Below are 19,434 nucleotides of genomic sequence, written 5' to 3' on the forward strand. Positions count from 1 at the left end.
GGCTAATAAAGGCAATTATTCCATATGCCTTCTTAACCACCTTATCTACCTGGCCTGCTAACTTCAGGGATCTGTGGATATGCATTCCAAGGTCCCTTTGTTCCTCTACACTTGTCAGTGTTCGACCATTTAATGTGTATCCCTTGCCTGGTTAGCCCTCCCCAAATGCATTACCTCACACTTCTCTGGATTGAATTCCATTTGCCGATGTTCACCCACCTGACCAGTTCATTGATATCTTCCTGAGAGAGCGACACAAAGTGGGAGAGCGAAACACAAAGTGGGTGAGGGAGGGAGAGAACAGCACAAGCACAGACTAGGGAGGGAGAGAAAGAGCGACATAAACTATGAAGGATGGGAGGGAGCAACACGAAATGGAGGGAAGGATAGATCATGTCGGCCTGTGATGTGCACTGTTGTATAATGTGTTTGATTACGGGAGTCAGTCAGCTTTGGTGCTGCTCTGAGGACCAAGTCAGTGAATTGAATTAGGTTTGGTTTTGGTTTTATTTATTATTTTGATAGCTGACTGTGTCAAGTAAAAAGTCATGAAATCGTAGGAAAATTTTAGTTAGAAGTTACTTATATCGATGATGTTTTTGTTGAATCAGTTGTATTCACTTAATGTTTCTCATTGCAGTTGATACTGTAGAAACACCATCGAGGTAGCTTCTATTTAAATATTACTGATCCTTAAATCTTTCTATTCTTTTACATTCTTCCTTTGATTTCTAAATTATATTATTCATCTCGCTATAAAGCAGACAAATTTTATTCAGGGCTTGGTGATACGTGGACTCTCAACTAAGGTAAATGCAATAACATTTGCAAACGTAAGTAAATATCACGTGATCAAATGGCATGTGATTAAGCACCACGAGTTGTGTCACAAGATCAAATAAATCATGTGATCAAATCTCCAGGAATACGTTGAACCACAGTTGGCAACCCTATTCAGAGGCACAAGATTGGGAGGGAGGAAGCATAGAAGTGGGAATGCTATACACAATGTTGCATTCATTTTTCAGAGATTGGTGTCTGGGTGAATAAATGCGACGACACCTAACTTGCATCTGATCGGACCCGAGAGTGCTTGAAGTTGATACTGAGTGCACAAAATAGTGTTTCATTTCTTAGCACGAAGATCTTTCAGATTGATGAGGGCAAAATTCTACCCGCCACCAAAACAAAGTTGACAAGAGTGTACTGCAGGAAGTATGCAAGTTCCCTGACAAGAAGACAAATGATCAGGAAGGCCAATGGTATCTTGACCTTTATTGCAAAGGGGATGGAGTATAAAAGCAGGGCAGTCTTGCTACAGCTATATAAGGTATTGGTGAGGCCCCACCTGGATACTGCGTACAGCTTTGGTTTCCATATTTACGAAAGGATATATTGCTTTGGAGGCAGTTCAGGGAAGGTTCACTAGATTGATTCCGGGGATGAGGGGATTGACTTCTGAAGATAGGTTGAGTAGTTTGGGCCTCAACTCATTGGAATTCAGAAGAATGAGAGGTGATCTTATCAAAATGTATAAGATTATGAGGGGGCTTGACAAGGTGGATGCAGAGAGGATGTTTCCACTGATGGGGGAGACGAGAACTAGAGGTCATGATCTTAGAATAAGGGGCCACCCATTTAAAACAGAGATGGAGATTTCTTCTCAGAGGGTTGTAAATCTGTGGAAATCACTGCCTCAGAGAGCTGTGGAAGTTGGGACAGATAAATTTAACAGAAATAAAGTTTCTTAAACGATAAGGGAATAAGGGGTTATGGGGAGCGGGCAGGGAAGTGGAGCTGAGTCCATGATCAGATCAGCCATGATCTTTTTGAATGGCGCAGCAGGCTCGAGGGGCCGTATGGCCGACTCCTGTTTCTATTTCTTATGTTCTTGTGTTTCATCTGTGGGGCAGTTTAACAGCAACACTGAACAGATTTTATTCCTCATATCCAAAGTTCAGACTGTCAACTTAGATACGCAGATCTCCCCAATTCTAAACTGTGGAAAAATTCTCTCCCTGTACCATTCATTGCCAAGGTTGTGAGTGGGCAATATGCTCCCATGCCTCCGTCTAAACTTCCTTGGAGCCAGCTGCTGGTAAATGCAATAGAGGGGACCAACGTGGCTCCTATTCAAACGTCACATCTCCCCACCATCTCGGGAGAAGTACTTGCTCCAATGCCTGCCTCACCATGGCGCAGAGCCAAGATCAGAAACTCAAACAGCCAATACTGGTCACAAGCTCGCTTCACTTGGCATTGCTCCACTGTCACCATTTTAGAAATTACTGACATTGAACAGGCAATGTTGAGCAATGCAAAGATGATTAACTTGTTTAGACTGGTCAGGAACAGAAAGGAATTCCACTGAAAGCTATTTTTTTTTGACTAATCAGAATAGGATAAAGCACAAGTTTTATCTAGAACCAACTGCACCTGATGTTAATAGGAACACAATGGGCCAGATTTTGCAGCAGCAGGGCATCTCATAACATTCTTAGACTGGAATGGACAAGACTTACTTTCTGCGGCAAGTTTAATTCGTATGTGCCATGCAAATACAACAACTTCATGCCATTCAATACATTTCAATGGTGAGAGACAGCGAGATGCCGTTTTTGCAGAGCCAACAGCAGAGTGGCGCATCTCTGCCTGCAACTTTTAGATATTTGATTTAACTGCGCATCTGCCTCTCGCTTGAAGTTACTGCACCATTTATGCATACATAACGGAAAGCACCATTAACCTCAATGTTATTTTATCAGGAAAATCTTGGTCACTATTTTTAAAAAAAGACAATGCTGCTAATGCCATTGTGACTCACTCCAAATTAAAACAAAGGAGTTTCAAGCAAGTTAAGTGTTCATGACAATACGTCACATTCAAGATTTCACACAATCAATATTATCTCTGCCCTGTGTTTTGTTTTGAAAATCCCATTCTTATAAGCTTTCCTCTGCCCTAAATGCCACACACTAAGCCTGTTGCCACATCAGCAAAAGTTCAGACTAGCTAAATACTAGGGGTGGTATACACTCTCTATTCTCTGCTCTCCTCCCACTTCCTGCCCCTAACAATGCAATTGGAAACACAGATCAATGTATAGTGTCAATAGCTGAGGCATACCCACCCAGTGTGCCAACTCCATGGCGTAAGATGATGCGACATCAACGGGCTGCAACACTGCGTCATATTTTGTTACATGCATTGTGAAATCAGTGCAGACAGCTGGGAAATTGCAAAAAAAATTCTGAAGCTCCACTCAGCTTAAAATATTTTTAGGACATCATCTGGACAGCTCAATTGGGTAAGGAATGGGAGGCTCAAATTTAAATGAGGTAGAGCAGATGTACCTTTTTAATCCAGGGAGAAATCACAGCTGCTACATTATAGAAATCCACACTGACATCTTGGACATAAAATTTGTTCATCCCTTCTTTATTCCACATCCAACGATTTTAAAACAATCCTAAATCTTTCTGAAACATATAATCTATCGGCTGAGATAATGTGTAGGTACTCTGCACCCCACATCTATGCAATTTGTTGAGTGATCTGATATGCCTCTGTGAAGCATTTTGGAATGTTTTTCTACATTGAAGGCGCGATATAAATGCAAGTTGCATTTGCTGATCACCCAGAGATGCGAGACAGCTGGTGGTTGTCTGGCATTCCTCATCTTCTGGATGCGGCAATTTATACTGCAGTCCATACTATAGGCGCCACAGTCCCAACATCTATTCTTCTTGCGTGTAAGGGATAAGTTGTAGCAGACAAAAAGGTGGTCAGAACACAATGCTGAAGGTTGTGAACTAATCAGTATTAGGAGGGTCTGAGAAATTGCCTATGTATGTAACACTTGCTTATGTAGGTATAACGCACTTATACGCATTAAAACTGTATCCTTAACCTTAGTAACACATACAAGTCAGCAGTTACAATTTTGATTCGAAGTCTCTGAGGAAGCGATAAGACAGCCAGTATTTTGAGAACAGTTACTTTAGGCGACATACAGACTCGGGCAGAGGGAAAATACTGGAACAACACAATGATGGGAGATGGGCAGTTGCCTATACCACTCAGAGCCAGTCTGATAAAGAATTGACAAATCAATGTAACTTCGCTGATAGCAATAGACCTATCGATAATTTTGTAGGAAGGTAGCTCCTCTCCAAAGCCTGTATAAATTATACTCAAAACCTCATGTATTTTGAGGGTTCAAGGACTGAACCTTCCATTGCATTGCTCGAAATAAAGCCAGTTCAACCTGAGGTTTCATGTGTTTACTTCCGTGACCGTTATACAGAGGAGAAGGGCGAGGTGTCGATTATCTATATCAGGTAGTCCGCCCAGAGGGAGAGAAGCCTTCCTTTTATCCCTACATTGTGCGAGTTAGGAACTTAATCAACATAACAAAAACAGGTTATCTGGTCGTGATCAATTGCTGTTTGAGGGAGTTTGTTGTGCGCAAGTTGACTGCTGCGTTTCCTACATTACAACAGTGATTACACTCCAAAAGTACTTCATTAGCTGTAAAGTGCTTTGAGACGTCCGGTAGTCATGAAAGGCATTAAATAAATGCAAGTCTTTCTTTCTATGGAAGACACCACAGCCAAGATAAATCCTGTCCCCACCAGTGTCCACACTCACGTATTATGCTGCAAGAAGCATTGGATAACCATCAGGAATTAAATCCCTCCCTGATTTTGCTCTCACTGACCCAAGGGAATTCAGCTAACTCTGCTGAGACCAGGATCAAATTGAAGAACTTTCTGCTGTGTTTGCCTCAAACCCACAGTGGGCAGGTTATTTACTATGTCAGCAATCAGGTGACCCACTTTCCCCTTTCACCCAGTGGTCAGTATTTCAAGATGAGATGCAGAGAAGGCCAAAGGAAAATTCTCAGCATAAAATGTTCACCTAGACATCATGGGCTAGAAATTAAATTTTTGGTCACAGCAGTATTTTTCCGCCAAAAATACCACTATGACTCCGCTATGATTTCGAGGCATAACATTCGGTAAAAAATGTGCCCAGCGGTAAAAATCGGCGTTGCACGAGGATTCGTGGCGCAAACCACAAATTTTCTGCAACTTTTCTCCGAGGCTAATACCGCTATGAGATGGGCCTAGGAAGGGGGGAAAACAACATAAAAAAATTCCCAAAAAACAAAAATAAAAATCACAAAACATTCACAATACCCTTTTCTATCGAATCGCTGCAAAAGAATTAAAAAATAAAAACTTGAACTTACCTTTTTTTGCAGGTCTTCATACCTACCGCCGTTTCAAGGGCTGCAACACAGGTTTTTCACCAGCAGTTTTTTTGATCCTATCAAATATCGGGTGTATGCACTTTTTCCAGTCTTGCACGCCTGTAATCCGCTCCCCAGTGGTCTTTAAAAACAGCCAGCGCAAGACTTCAGGGAATTTCCCGCCGCACTGTTGACGGCCAAAAACGCTGAAATCTCACCAAAAAACCCGGCGCAAGGTTGGGGAATTTCCTGCCCCATGTGACTGAGAATGAGAAAAGAGTCCATGTACACAATTTCATTGTACAGCATCAACTTCAAATTAAGCTCATAATGAACAGGAATCTCTGACCTGATCTCATTCTGAAGGCACTCTGCAATGAATCAAGTAATGTATCTACAAAATCAACTGGGCAGTTCTGCTAACTCAAATGACAGAATAGTGGATTATACATGCAGCTGAATTCCAGCCCAAAATCTGATACTAACATCTTAACCCTTCGGCCAAGTTGGACAATTCACAGCAGGCTGCTCCCTCAGGGGCACTCTAAAGCAGCATGCATGACACACACAGTCAAGCCTGCTACTAAGTCTTCTTTCGCCACCCAACCAACCCTAGCATTTAAATTGTGGAAGGAAACAGGGTACTGAAAGCAGAAAAGGGGAATAAATACACCAAGATACTGTAAATAAGTATAGATTAACTGGGAAATAAATGCACCCAGTTTAGAATCAGCTCTACAGTGTGAAACAGCTGCTGTAACCCGAAGGAAGTCTCTGCATACAGTAAGCGGAGCTGCAAATACTGGTGACATTTAGGGGACTTTGGTGTTCAGTAATGTTCTCACTCAGCTTATCTCCAAGATACATCATAGCTCTGGGATGAGGGGATTTCAGGATACAATTTCACTTCCACAACTATCAAAGTCACAGCACTTGTCACTTAACCCAGAGTGCCCGCTTTTATTTCAACATTAAAACCAGTGTTGTCTGATTCACAGTCTACACAGGAAACCAACACATACAAAACCTTTTTGAGGCTAAAACCAGATAACTTGATTCTGAAAACATGTGACCTGATGCAGTCAACTGACAGATCTCAACAACAACCCACACTAAAAGGCAAATTACATTAAGACTAAATCACTTGATTAGGTACGTGAAAACATGATTTATTGGATGATGTAAGACACTGCACAAGCACTGATCCAATCCAATAAAATTGGCTGTTCATTGAAAGCTACAAAAAGGAGTTAAGCAAAATGTCCCTCTTTCAACATTGATGAGCTAAATTTACACTCAGCTTCATGCTCAACTGCATAACTTTCTCCAAAACATCATTTCATTTAACAAATATTATATAGATAGATACACTCACACTCAGGTGCACCCATATTCAAACACTCATGTATGCATTTTAATACACACATGCAAAGTACACTAAAAATAAAATTATATGGCAAAGGTAGCTTGAGCATATCCTGCTAAAAGGAAATGTTGTGTGTTAACTTCTCAATGGAGTCTCCAAATTCAAGTGTGTTTGGGGTTCTTTCTTGAATGAGTTTCTTGTCTCCGTTCCAGCCAATCACACTGCAAAGTTTCTGCACAGCACCCCTACGGATTGTCCCCATGCGAGTTTGGTTGACGCATGCAATGGATTTGGTGCGCCTTTACAGCAAGCTGCACAAATCTCATTTCAAATCCTGTCAAAAACAGAGTCTGAAATTCTTATGAAAAAAATGTAAGAATGCCTATTTTTTTTTAAATAAAAATGTTCTTTCCCAATTAATGGGTCACTAATGAACTCGCAGGAATGTGCACTTTAGAAATGTGCAGTTTCTGAGATTGTCATTGTGTTAGCAAATTACAAGAGACATGCTCCTATTTTTTTCCTCAGAGGAATTTCATCCCGAAGTGTCTGCAATTACATCCAGGTGAACAGACTTTAGACACATTTGGGTTTTGGACACAACAGCAATTCAGTTTTACTTAGGTTCAAAAAGTCATTTGTAAACAGTAGTTCAAAGAAAAGATATCAGCAAACCGGCAATATGAAATTATATTAATTAAATTCCGATAACCAGTGACTAGATTTATCATCTTCTCTCCTGCTCTTTTCAACTTTATGGCCTGAACTACGGACCTTGGCCCTTTACCAAGGTTTCTCAATTGGGAAAAACAAATTATCCTGCTCTGCTTCCCAGTAATGTCAATATGAAAAGTCTCTAAGGTGGCTTTACTGACCTCCCATAACCAAATCAGCATGCAGAATACAGACAGATATCTGGCTAGTTCTAGCCTTGAGCTGATTGAGTCAATGAAGAACTTGAGCTTGCGTGTGACCTTTGGCCTTGGTGTACAGTTGACAAAGTTAGAGTCAGGATTCACTCATGAATATTGCAATTTAAGCTCTCAATCTGCACTGCACTTTGACAATTGTCTGTAATAAGCTTCCCCTCCACATATATACCTTATTTCTACCCAGTAGACAGCCGTTTGCTCCTTTTGTAGAAAATCTTAGTTCCAACGGTAATATTTTTTACATGAATCCTACCACTATGTTCTCTGTATAATGATGACGCTTAGGCAGCAGATTACACCAGACGCTCCAAGCGAGCACTTAATGTGTCCTGTCCATGACTGAGCAACAGCAGCGATCAGAGGTCACCTTTCAATAAAGTAGTATTTTCTATCAGGCCGTTCCAATCTGACACACGGTCCTAAAGGCAGTCTGTTACCTGTGTGAATCACTACTTCAATAACACTGGCAGCTCTGTTGATAGGAACACAGGAACAGGAGTAGGCCATTCAGTCCCTCAAGCCTATTCCGTCATTCAATGAGCTCATGGCTGATCTCTGATCTAACTCCATATACCCGCCTTTGGCCCATGACCCTTAATAAGTTTGGTTAATAAAAAGCTATCAATCTCCGATTTAAAATTAACAATTGATCTGGCATCAATTACAGTTTGCGGAAGAGAGTTCCAAACTTCTAACACCCTTTGTGTGTCGAAGTGTTTCCTAATGTCACTCCTGAAAGATCTGGCTCTAACTTTTAGACTATGCCCAGAGTCCTAGAATCCCAACCAGCAGAAATAGTTTCTCTCCATCTACCCAATCTGTTCCCCTTAATATCCTAAACACTTCGATTAAATCACCCCTTATCCTTCTAAATTCTAGGGAATCCAACCCTAATTTGTGTAATCTCTCCTTGTAACTTAACCCTTGAAGTCCGGGTAAACCTCCGCTGCACTCCCTACAAGGGCACTATATCCTTCCTAAGTTATGGTGCCCAGAACTGCTCACAATACTCCAGGTGTGGTTACCAAAGTTTTGTATAGCTGCAGCATAGCTTCTACCCCGTTGCACTCTAGTCCTCTAGATATAAAGGCCAGCATTCAAAAGGATTACATAGGATATACAGTACAGATACAAGCCATTCAGCCCAACCAGTCCATGCTGGCGTTTATGCTCCACTCGAGCCTCCTCTTGTCTTTCCTGATCAAAATTTATCCGCATAACTCTCTATTCCATTCTCCCTCATATGCTTGTCTAGCCTCCCCTTCAATGCATCTATACTATTTGTTTCAATCACTCTCTGTGGTAGCGATGTCCACATTCTCACCACTCTTTGGGTGAAGAAGTTTCTTCTGAATTCCCTATTAGATTTCTTGGTGACTATCTCATATTGATGACCCCCAGTTATGCTCTAGTTATTCCACAAGTGGAAACATTCTCTCTGTATCCACTTTATCAAAATCTTTCATCATTTTAAAGACCTCTATTAGGTCACCCCTGTGTCTTCTTTTTCAAGAGAAAAGAGACCCAGCCTGTTCATCCTTTCCTAATATGTACACTCTCGCATTTCTGGTATCATCCTTGTAAATCTTCTCAGCACCCTCTCCAGCGTCTCTATATCCTTTTTATAATATGGCGACCAGAACTGACGCAGAACTCTAACCAAGGCTCGTTACAGGTTTAGAATAAATTCCCTACTTTTTCAATTCTATACCTCTAGAAATAAACCATAGTGATTTTTTTTTTTTTTTATGGCCTTGCGAATCTATGTCCCAACTTTTAGCGATTTGTGTATTGGTACCCAGAGATTCCTTTGTTCCTTTACCCCACCGAGACTTACATCCTCCAAGTAATAAGTGACCTCCCTATTCTTTATACCAAAATGCAATACCTCACATGTATCCATTAGACTTTTTGATTATTTTCTGCACCTGACCATGATATTTCAATGATCTATGTACCTGGACCCGCCAAGTTTCTTTTGACATCCATGGTTTTTAGCTTATCATTTAGAAAGTACCCTGCTCTATCCTTTTTAGATCTAAAGTGGATGACCTCACACATTTGCCTACATTGAAATCCATTTACCAAAGTTTTGCCCATTCACTTAATCAATATCCCTTTGTAATTTTATGCTTTTATCTACACTGCCTACAATGTCACCTAGCTTTGTGACATCAGAAAATGTGGATATTTGGCTTTCGAAGCCATCATCTAAGTTGCTAATAAATACGGTGAATACGGCCCTAACACAGATCCCTGCAGGACACCATTAGTCACCTCTTACCAATTTGAATACCTACCCATTATCCCTACTCTGTCTCCTGCCGCTCTGTCAATTTCCGAACCAGGTCAATAATTTGCCCTTCAGTCCGTGGGCTTCTATCTTAGACAACAGTCTCTTATGTGGGACTTTATCAAATGCTTTCTGGAAGTCCATATTAACATCCATAGACATTCCCCTGTCCACTAGTCACATCTTCAAAAAATTCTATCAGGTTAGTCAGGCATGACCTATCTTTCACAAATCCATGTTGGATTGATCTGATGATTGCTCAGTACAGTAAAAGGACATCTGAGATCCAAACTAATAATGGAATTTAGTAATCCATTCAAGAAACAATAGTAACTTTCAAATGCAAGTTCTAGGTTTGCATCATGGCCTATTCTATCAGCAACAACTGCTTTGAAGGGGCACTGCCACATGGTAAAAGCACTTTCCGAAACACAATCAGTTTCACAAACAGTACAACAATACCAATCACATCAGCTGCTTTACATTTTAAATGCAGAAAACGTGCTGCAACACAAGTTTACTCCAGCAGTCAATATGAGAGTTGAGCTTTTCAGTGGGTCTTGTTCCTGGCTCTTGCAGGAATTCAGTGTTTTTGAAAAATGCCATTTAGGGCTGATATGGCTGCTTCGCATGACACTGCCGCTGCAATCAAAATCATCTTAAATTTGGAAAGGGTTTCTGGTAAACTGCTTAAAATGCACAAACATTTTATACATGAATGAGTCAAAACACTAAGCACAGTTCAACCTCTGTCTGAGAACTGCAATTTATTTTTTAAAAATGCCACCAAATCAAAGCCTCGAATCACAGTGTATTCTCATGAGGCATTACAGGGGGAATAATGTCCCAACAGTACTTGAGGATTACATCAGAGCTATGACACCACTTTCCATTTGCACTGGAACAAGATTCATACCCATCAGTCCTGAACCAGAGCTGCATGACAGCATGGATAAAAGTACGATTCTCGTTTCTTCCACAACAGTCAGCTTAAAATTTATTATGCATGTTGAAATTTTACAACCATCATTGTGGACTGCAAAATGAAACTCTTCCTAAAATCATGTCCATTTAAATTCCACTGATAGTCTTAACTTGATGCAAAAACTGTCTGCCACCATGATTTCCATTAGTCCTAAAGAGGTTGCTGGAAATTCAGGATTTGACATTTGGCAGCTAACCACAGACATTTCTTGCTTACTGATACAATATTGCAGATGAAAATGCAATTGACTGCAGTGGACAGATGTTGCGTCATCATCTATTCAGATTGTACTGACAAAATAGTGTTACTTTAGGACAATTTGCATATCAGCACATGGAACCTCTGTCTGAATTAATAGGATCCGTTTGGAAGTGATGCATTTCGCTCCAACTCTAAATATTCTGAGCCCCACAAGTCAAGTTCATCAACTGAATTTAAAAATCACTTCCTTCATCAACCAAGCTTGGTGCATCACCACAGGCTCCCCAGTGTATCCCTAAACCATCTCAATTTCCAACCTCGTAATCAATGGTTTTAGCTTTCGAAACATGCCCAGTTAGTACCTGCTAAAATGTCACTACTCAGCATTATGAACTCAATGAACTTAGAAACAGATTTCTTGATTCACAAGAAATTTTTGCAAACTTTGTAAAGGTGAAATATGCCTTATGGCATATTTTACACTTCCCCTGCACAAAATCTTCTTCAGCTAAAAATTCTTCAACAAAGAGATGATTTGTTTTCAAATATAGTTTCCAAATCATGCTCTATTGTCCAATGTGATAACGAATAGCACTGAGTCAATTCTGGCAGTTACACAAGTATTTTTGGACGAAGACAAAAAGACTGCTCAATAACCCTTAATTACATACTCTTCACACTAAATCTTGGTTAACTCCTCTCATAATACGAATATTGGGTATACGAACAATGACCCTCTGGTCCATCCAGCCTGCTCACACAATTGTGATACTTTTCCACCCCACCCGAAACCATGTTAACTCCTTGGAAAGGCGCAAAGCCAGATAAAAATCCAAGCCAATTTGGTTGGGAAAAAATCTGGCAAATTTCTCTGACTGCCGATGGCAAATCAAAACTGGCTCTGATAATTCTATGCAATACCTAATTTTTGTGCGAAGTGATCTCTGCCCCAGCCAGGAACATGTCTGTAATGTGTTTGCTTCATAGGTTCTTTGCAACATATTGCTATTAAAAACTAGTTGGTTTATTCACAAAAGTTTTAACAATCACACGACACATCACCAGTTCATCCACCAGGCTCACAACCACCTGCCTCAGCTAGGATCTCCCGAACCCAACTGGCTGGGGTTATATTGAGTCATGTGAACATCACATGACTGGTTAAGCCACTCCCAACTCAACAGCTCTATAACCTGTGAGCATACTCACAGGTGCATACATTACAATGTCCAGCTCTTGCTTAAAGGAATTCAGCGAATCAACGTCCACTGTACCAGAGTGTTGGGGTAAAAAGAAAACTTCTCTTCCTCAAGGTAGACTCCCTGATATAAGAAATCGACACATGCCCGTATTGTATTGCGACCACGGAATCACTCAGACAAAACCTCGGTTAACTGGTTTTATTCGAACATGCTCGGGAATGTTCCGATGAACACTTCGAAGTACAAGAATTCTACAAGCACAGTTATACGATTTTGAGAGGTGTGCTACCCTCCTACAAAACTTGTATGACCACCAGTTGGCTGACAGCTCATCAGCGGAGCTTCATTAATTCGTTGATCCTTATCAGACTGGCTGCTGAGTGGTTTCCCAACCTGTCCATCTCCCATAACATCTGTCGATTGGAATGTGTGTTCCACAGTCTTAACCTTGCTCTGGGGCTTTTTCAGCTTGGTCTGCAGCTTTTAAAGATAAACACACAAGCAAAGCTATTCCCTTTAACCTAATTCCCTTTAGCCTGATTCCATGCCATTCCCTTATGCTTCTTACTCAAGTGTACTTTTTATCCCCTGACACAGACAACCACTATTTTCTGGGAAAAGACCCACCTCCTGGCCAACGTTCCCCCTCAGCTGCGCGACCGCGTAGCTGTCTCAAAGTCCCACGCAGCCAGTGAGCCGGCTTCCGAATGCATAAAACACGCATACGTGGAAGCTTGAACGGGCCACACGGTCCCAACCAAAAATTAGGGGAACATTGCTCTTGACATCTAACCTAGATCTGGCCTTATACAACTTAACATTGTGACGCTTTGGTTCCCCCCACCCCCCAGTATATTTAATTGGAACAAACAGTCCACTCAATCGCAATCTATTCTCTATCATATAACCCTCAATCAGATAACCCCGAAGTCTACACTTCTCTCAGTGTAGAATCCCAGTTCTTTTAGCCTATTTTGACAGCTAAGGTGCTTCAAGCTGGGAATTAGTCTAGTGGCCCTATTCTCCAAGGTTGACTATCACCTGGCATGTGAGGAGACCAAAATTGGACATAGTATTCTAACTTAGGCCGAGCCAAGGTCTTGTACAAGGACAAAATAGTATGTTTAGTCTCATAGTCAATTGTACCATAAATGCACCTCAACACCCCATTTTGCTCTAGCTATTTCTTCATGGCATTGCTCATAAACCTTGAGAGATCTAGGCACTGGAACACACGGTCTCTTTCTCCACTTGCTTTAATGCTTTTTCCTTAAGGGTGTATGTATGTTCAGCATTCTCCCTGCTCACATGCAGCACACTGCACTATTCCAAGTTAAACATCACTTGCCAGTCACAAGCCTAATCCCCCAACGCATTAAGATCCATCTGAAGCAGTCAAGCATCATGCGGATTATATTACCTTCATCTGGTTCTTCTTTGTAGCTCAACAACCTTGAAAGCCGGTTTGATACCGTAGTGAAGAAGCCACGTATAAAATCAGTTCTCTGCTCAGCATCCGAGTGGACTTGTCTCAATGGTGGTTTCTCTATGTGTGAAGAGCAACCAGGTTCAGAGGCGGATCGGTGATAAAGGATTGCTGGCAGTTTGGTGCCTGCTTGCGCTGCCTGGGAAGAATGCTGCTCCAGGACATCATCCGATCCAGTGTATTTAAGGTGGCGCTTAGCCAGTCTTGGCTCAGCTTGGCCTGCTGAACTGGTGTTCACATCAGAAAAAATCCTCCTGCTAACATTCCATGAAATCCTAGAGGCTGGGCGCCATTTGTATGCATCCATTGATTTGACAGGCTCCGATTGGGTCCGGTTGTATATTTTCCATTTTGGTTTTGATGGTGTGCGCCATTCGTAAGCATTCAGACTGGTGGGATTTCTGCCACTGTGAGCTGAGTCTGAGAGGGATCTTCTGTATTCACTCCGAGAGGAGGAAACTTGTTTTTTGAACACATTCATTTTTCAGACTTCGTAAAACTTGAGTCTTCTTCTGGCCCCCCCTCCCCACCCTCAAATTCCAACAAAAACACGGCAAACATACAGCACCAAATTTTTAAAAAGTCACAGCTTGTACTAAAACCGTTCCAAAATTTCCGTGTGAAGGTGCACAGACTGCATGACACGTCAAAACCACTTCCTGTCGAGCTGCTTCTTGACGTATTATAATAAGAAAGGAAGTTAGCTTTGAACATTTCTGAAAACCACAGCTTTGGACCTAAATCCAGCAAGCAAAATTCTGCACAACCAATGGGTGCTCAAAAGAAAAAGATTTCTCCCAAAATTTGAGAACATTTCTGTAGGTAACCACTGTATCCTGAAGGCAAAAGTGGTCGTTTACACTAGCCTCTTGAAAGAGTCTAAATGTCAGCACTAAACAGAACAGGAGTCATCATCGCACTGAAATAATACTCGGTTGCAATAATTAGTGGGACTGAGACTTATCCACCCTGAATGAATTAAATTGCTATTTCAGCAAAACAAAAAAATATTTCACTCCTTCAGCTGTTTAGTGTGGATTTGAGTGACGAGTAAACTTTAAGTGACAACTCGTGGAACAGGGAGGGCAGATACATTCAGTACCACCTTCCCTATTGTACAACAAATTTAATCAAACTTATCTGGTGTGATGCAACCAAAAACAGAATTTTCCCCCTTCCTCAAATTATATCAGGTGCTCAAACGTCATGGTGTATCGAGTCTCTGCAGATCCATTTTAACACAGTCGACTACCTCTGTTGTAAGAACTCTGTTGCTGCAACTGTAATGGTTGAAAAGGCTTCCTCTATAGTTACTCTGTTCTACTCATTGCTCTGCTCACACTAAGTAATAGTACTGCCTCATGCAGCACTGAGCCATCCAGACCAGGTGGTCCCAAGTCTGCGTTGAGTTACCAGAGGTTAAACTCCAGTTGGGGAACTATCACTGATCGAAGTGCACCTGGGCTGGAGAGGTAAAATAAAATAAAATTCAGGGATAAGAAAACATAGAAACATAGAAAATAGGTACAGGAGCAGGCCATTCGGCCCTTCGAGCCTGCACAACCATTCAATATGATCATGGCTGATCATGCACTTCAGTACCCCATTCCTGATTTCTCTCCATACCCCTCGATCCCTTTAGCCACCCATTGATCCCTTTAGCCGTAAGGGTCACATCTAACTCCCTTTTGAATATATCTAACGAACTGGCCTCAACAACTTTCCAAGGTAGAGAATTCCACAGATTCACAATTCTCTGAGTGAAGAAGTTTCTCCTCATCTCGGTCTCAAATGGCTTACCCCTTATCCTTAGACTGTGACTCCTGATTCTGGACTTCCCCAACATCAGGAACATTCTTCCTGCATCTAACCTGTCCAATCCCATCAGAATTTTATATGTTTCTCTGAGATCCCCTCTCATTCTTGTGTACAAAAAAAAAATCCATGCTGACTCTCCAGTGCAGTGCTGAGGAAGCACTGCACTGTCAGAGGTGCTGTCTTTCGGATGAGACGTTAGCAGAGGTGGCCTCAGTTTCTTTCAGGTGGACATAAAAGATCCTATTGCGTTATTTCGAAGAGCAGGAGAGTTATCCCCGGTGTCTTAGCCAATATTTCTCCCTCAATCAACATATCAAAAAAAAACAGATTATCTAGTCATTATCACATAGCTATTGGTGCGCAAATTGGCTGCCGCGTTTCCCACATTACAACAATGACAACACTCCAAATGTACTTAATTGGCTGTAAAGCGCTTTGAATAGTCCGGTGGTCGTGAAAGGCGCTATATAAATCCAAGTCTTTCATTCTTCTTGCTAAGATGAAGTAGGGAGGAGGCTTGTGTGGAGCATAAACACCTGCACAGACTTGGGGCCTGTTTCTGTGTTGACATTCTATGTAATTCTATGTAAAATATAGGACTGACAGAAAACTAAACTGCACAAGTGCCAAATACCTGACATTCTGGTGAAATTATCATCTTGAAGCCATTCCCTCCCAGATCGCTCAAACAAATTCATCAGGACACTGCTAAATGTGACACTTAGCCATACAGACCAGAGGGTGCCAGGTTCAACTCTTCTGTTCTGACTAGCAGATCTTAGCTTGGGCAATAGTAGCTGCACGAGAGCTGGTCTCAGCAGTCTTTGACTAGAGAAATAATGGGGAAAAAAAAATCAAGGCTCTTGTGCGAAAGGTTATCCAGTGAATCCTGCTGGAAGGTTAAATGGCTCAATTGTAATGTCTTCCATGGTAAAATAGCCCATCACACTCAGTCTGGGCTCAAGCGTCAAAGGTTGTCAGCACATCTGGAACTTTACATCAGCAACCATAAATGCTTTCATCATGGAGGATGAAAGGGGCTGGATTGCTTATGGCTGTTGTAATGCATGCCCCTGTGAGTATGCTCACAGAGCTGTTGAGTTGGGAGTGGCTTAGCCAATCACATGATGTTCACAAGACTCAATAAAACGGCAGCCAGTTTTATGGGGATCCATGATGAGGCAAGGTGATTGTGAGCCTGGCGGATGAACTGGTAGTGTGTAGTGTGATTGCTAAACCTTTGCTAATAAACCAACTAGTTCTTAATAGCAATGTGTTGCTATGAATTCTTAAGCAAAGAACCCATGAAGCAAATACATTACAGCTGTCATGACTGTGATGAAGAAGCTGTACTCAGCTGCAAATAAGTGACGCAACTTAAAAGTTTTTATGGCAGGAATTCCCAACACTGCCCTTCCGAGTGGATCCATGTTGCAGGCTTGTATTCGTCTGACTTGTTGTTGCAGATGTGTACTAATAGGGACATTGGAATTTCTTCTTTATCCACTTCAGCTTCTCTCCCAAATCACAATTGGTTCTAACCCCGATATTCTCCAGATGGTGATTAAGTAAGGAGAACAAGGACCCAAGTCAGTTCTCCCAGTTAATAGCTAATGACGCCTTCAAAATTCAAAAGTCATTTCAAGACAAATCTAATCCTCATGTGGTCAGTTATGTCTGCCACGATGATAATTGTTCAAAGCCCTAAGCCACTCGTGATCCTGGGGGACTTAGTTACCTGCATTACATTAGAAAAGTTGGTTTCAGTCTTTCGCACCTTCTCGCTTCCATGAACCCAATATGCTTCAAGCAGATCATGCAGAATTGGGTAGAGGGGCTTGATCTCAGAAGCAATGGGAGGCTGTGCAGTCTGTATTCTATTCTAGGACAAAAACAAACGGGCTTTGTGGGGACTTAATGAAAATCTACATGGCACCCATTATCCTCTGCTACACCTTCATCCTCAAACACTGCTATTTCGATTACGGTTAGCGGGATTACAAAGTGATCAGTAACCTCATTCACATCTGATGGACTTCTATAACAATTCAGCATCACTTGGCACCTGTCACAAGATGATCAAAACACATTGCCCAAATAATTCTTTGTGGAGACAGCTTTAAATCTTAGAATGAGCTGTTCAGTGTATCATCTGTGACACTCAATATATTCTAATCATTTGTAGACGTCACAATGATACTCTGGAGATGCTCTGCAGGATTACAGAATCATTGAATTTCAGCATTTGGCCATTGTGCCTGCATGTGAGCTAGCTCCACACTTCAGCTATTTAATCTAATTCCATTTCCCGGCTCTCCTGGACGTGAATATTTTTATTTGCGTCTATTTAATTCCTTCTTAAATGACATAATTAACTAGGCTTCAATAGCTGCTTGCTGTATTGTATTACATATTCCAATAACGAACAATGTTCTTCCAACATTCCTTTTAGCTTTTAGTACTAATCCTAAATTTATGCCTCCTGACCAATTCATCTACCAGCCTCAAACCCTTCAACACCTGTCAACTTTTCTCTTAGACCATTCCCCATTCATCTGCTCGGCAAAATGCAATTAGAATTTTTATCATAACTATCCTCTCATCTTGCTACCAATCCTAGTGATTTTGCATTGCATCTTTTGCAGAAGTCCTTTCTATAGTGGGTTCCCAAAATGGTGCATACTACACCTGTGGGGTCCTCGGGTGAGGTGCTGGGGCGGGGGAGGTTGAAGAGAAGTACATGTTCTTGCAACGAGCAGTAAATGAAGCATCTCTCAAGCATTGCCTGATTCACCAATGGATTGACCCAACTGACACCAGGCACGCTGCAATAAAATATTTTACACAAATCCTATGCTACCCCGGTTGGACAGTGCACTCACTGCAACAAGCTCCATAGGTTGCTTTTTTCCTGCTGGCTCCAAGCTGTTAAGCCAAGGCTGTAGCAGAACTGGAGCTAACAGCAGCATCACAGGGGCATGCTTGCGATGGCTCCTGCTGCCTCCAATCTGTTTGCACTGTCACTCAAATGTCACATTTTCTGTCGATAGTGACCTCAACTGGTCATTAGGTTTTAAAAAAACACGACAATTTAGAAAAATATTCCTTCCCGAGGAGCTGGCAGCTGACTTATTCCCAGTCTAAAGCTACAACTATGCCAGCAGATCACGAGCATCTCAGTGTGACATATTTCCACGTTTGTTTTTCTGCACTCCCTTGGTGAAGTCAGCTGGCTTACTCCATTCCATGCTTTCTTCATATTTATCAACGGAACATGCTTTCTTCATATTTATCAAGGGAACAGGTTATGTCGGGATCCCAAGAAACAAATGTATGCACTGCTACGCAGCCACAATAGCTTCAGAGAATCGTTTTTAGTATTGGGTTTGAACCCCTCGCAATGCATTGCTGTTATCTTCACCATCAGTTTACAGGAATATAAGATTTTTAAGTAGAATTATAAAACTGGGGTTTTGTACTCGCTGGTACTCGTTTGGTACCCCCAGGCACACAGCATTAGACACTGTTGCATTTAGTTTACTAGTCTTTCCTCTCCTTCCTTTTGCCTGGACTTCTAAAGCTGGCCTTCCAAATTTTTAGGCTCTTTTTCCTGCTGAACCAATCAGACCTGCCTTCAACCTCCTCCAATCACAGCATCAAGGAGAGTTTGATTAAACGAGGTGGCTCATGAGCTATAACATTTGGTGATTTTGTGTACACTTTGCCTCGATCCACCCAACAGAAAGTGAGCTTGAGCAACTTGAGAAATGACACTACCGGTCAACTGACCCCTCTCCACTCAACTGACTGGCAACTTCACACCTCAAGAGAAGCCTGTGGAAATCCTTGTGGGTCTGAAAACTCAACTTTCAGTGTAAAGTTGAACATTCCAACAGG

At 41.6% G+C, this 19,434-nt stretch overlaps 1 protein-coding gene across 3 annotated transcripts in view; it reads right to left on the reverse strand.

Moving 5' to 3' along the window:
- The window catches only part of rasal2 (RAS protein activator like 2), a 449,735-nt gene that overhangs the window by 316,515 nt on the left and 113,786 nt on the right, over positions 1-19,434 (reverse strand). Inside the window, exon 1 of one of the 3 annotated variants that reach the window (XM_070887402.1) lies at positions 13,654-14,200. The exons of the other annotated variants lie outside the window; for them this stretch is intronic. Within the exon in view, the coding sequence (XP_070743503.1) occupies positions 13,654-14,200 (547 nt within the window). Of the gene's footprint in view, positions 1-13,653; positions 14,201-19,434 lie in introns of those variants that run through there. 3 annotated transcript variants of the gene reach the window in all.

The sequence above is a fragment of the Pristiophorus japonicus genome, chromosome 8 (genome assembly GCF_044704955.1).
Source record: "Pristiophorus japonicus isolate sPriJap1 chromosome 8, sPriJap1.hap1, whole genome shotgun sequence".
NCBI lineage: Eukaryota > Metazoa > Chordata > Chondrichthyes > Pristiophoridae > Pristiophorus > Pristiophorus japonicus.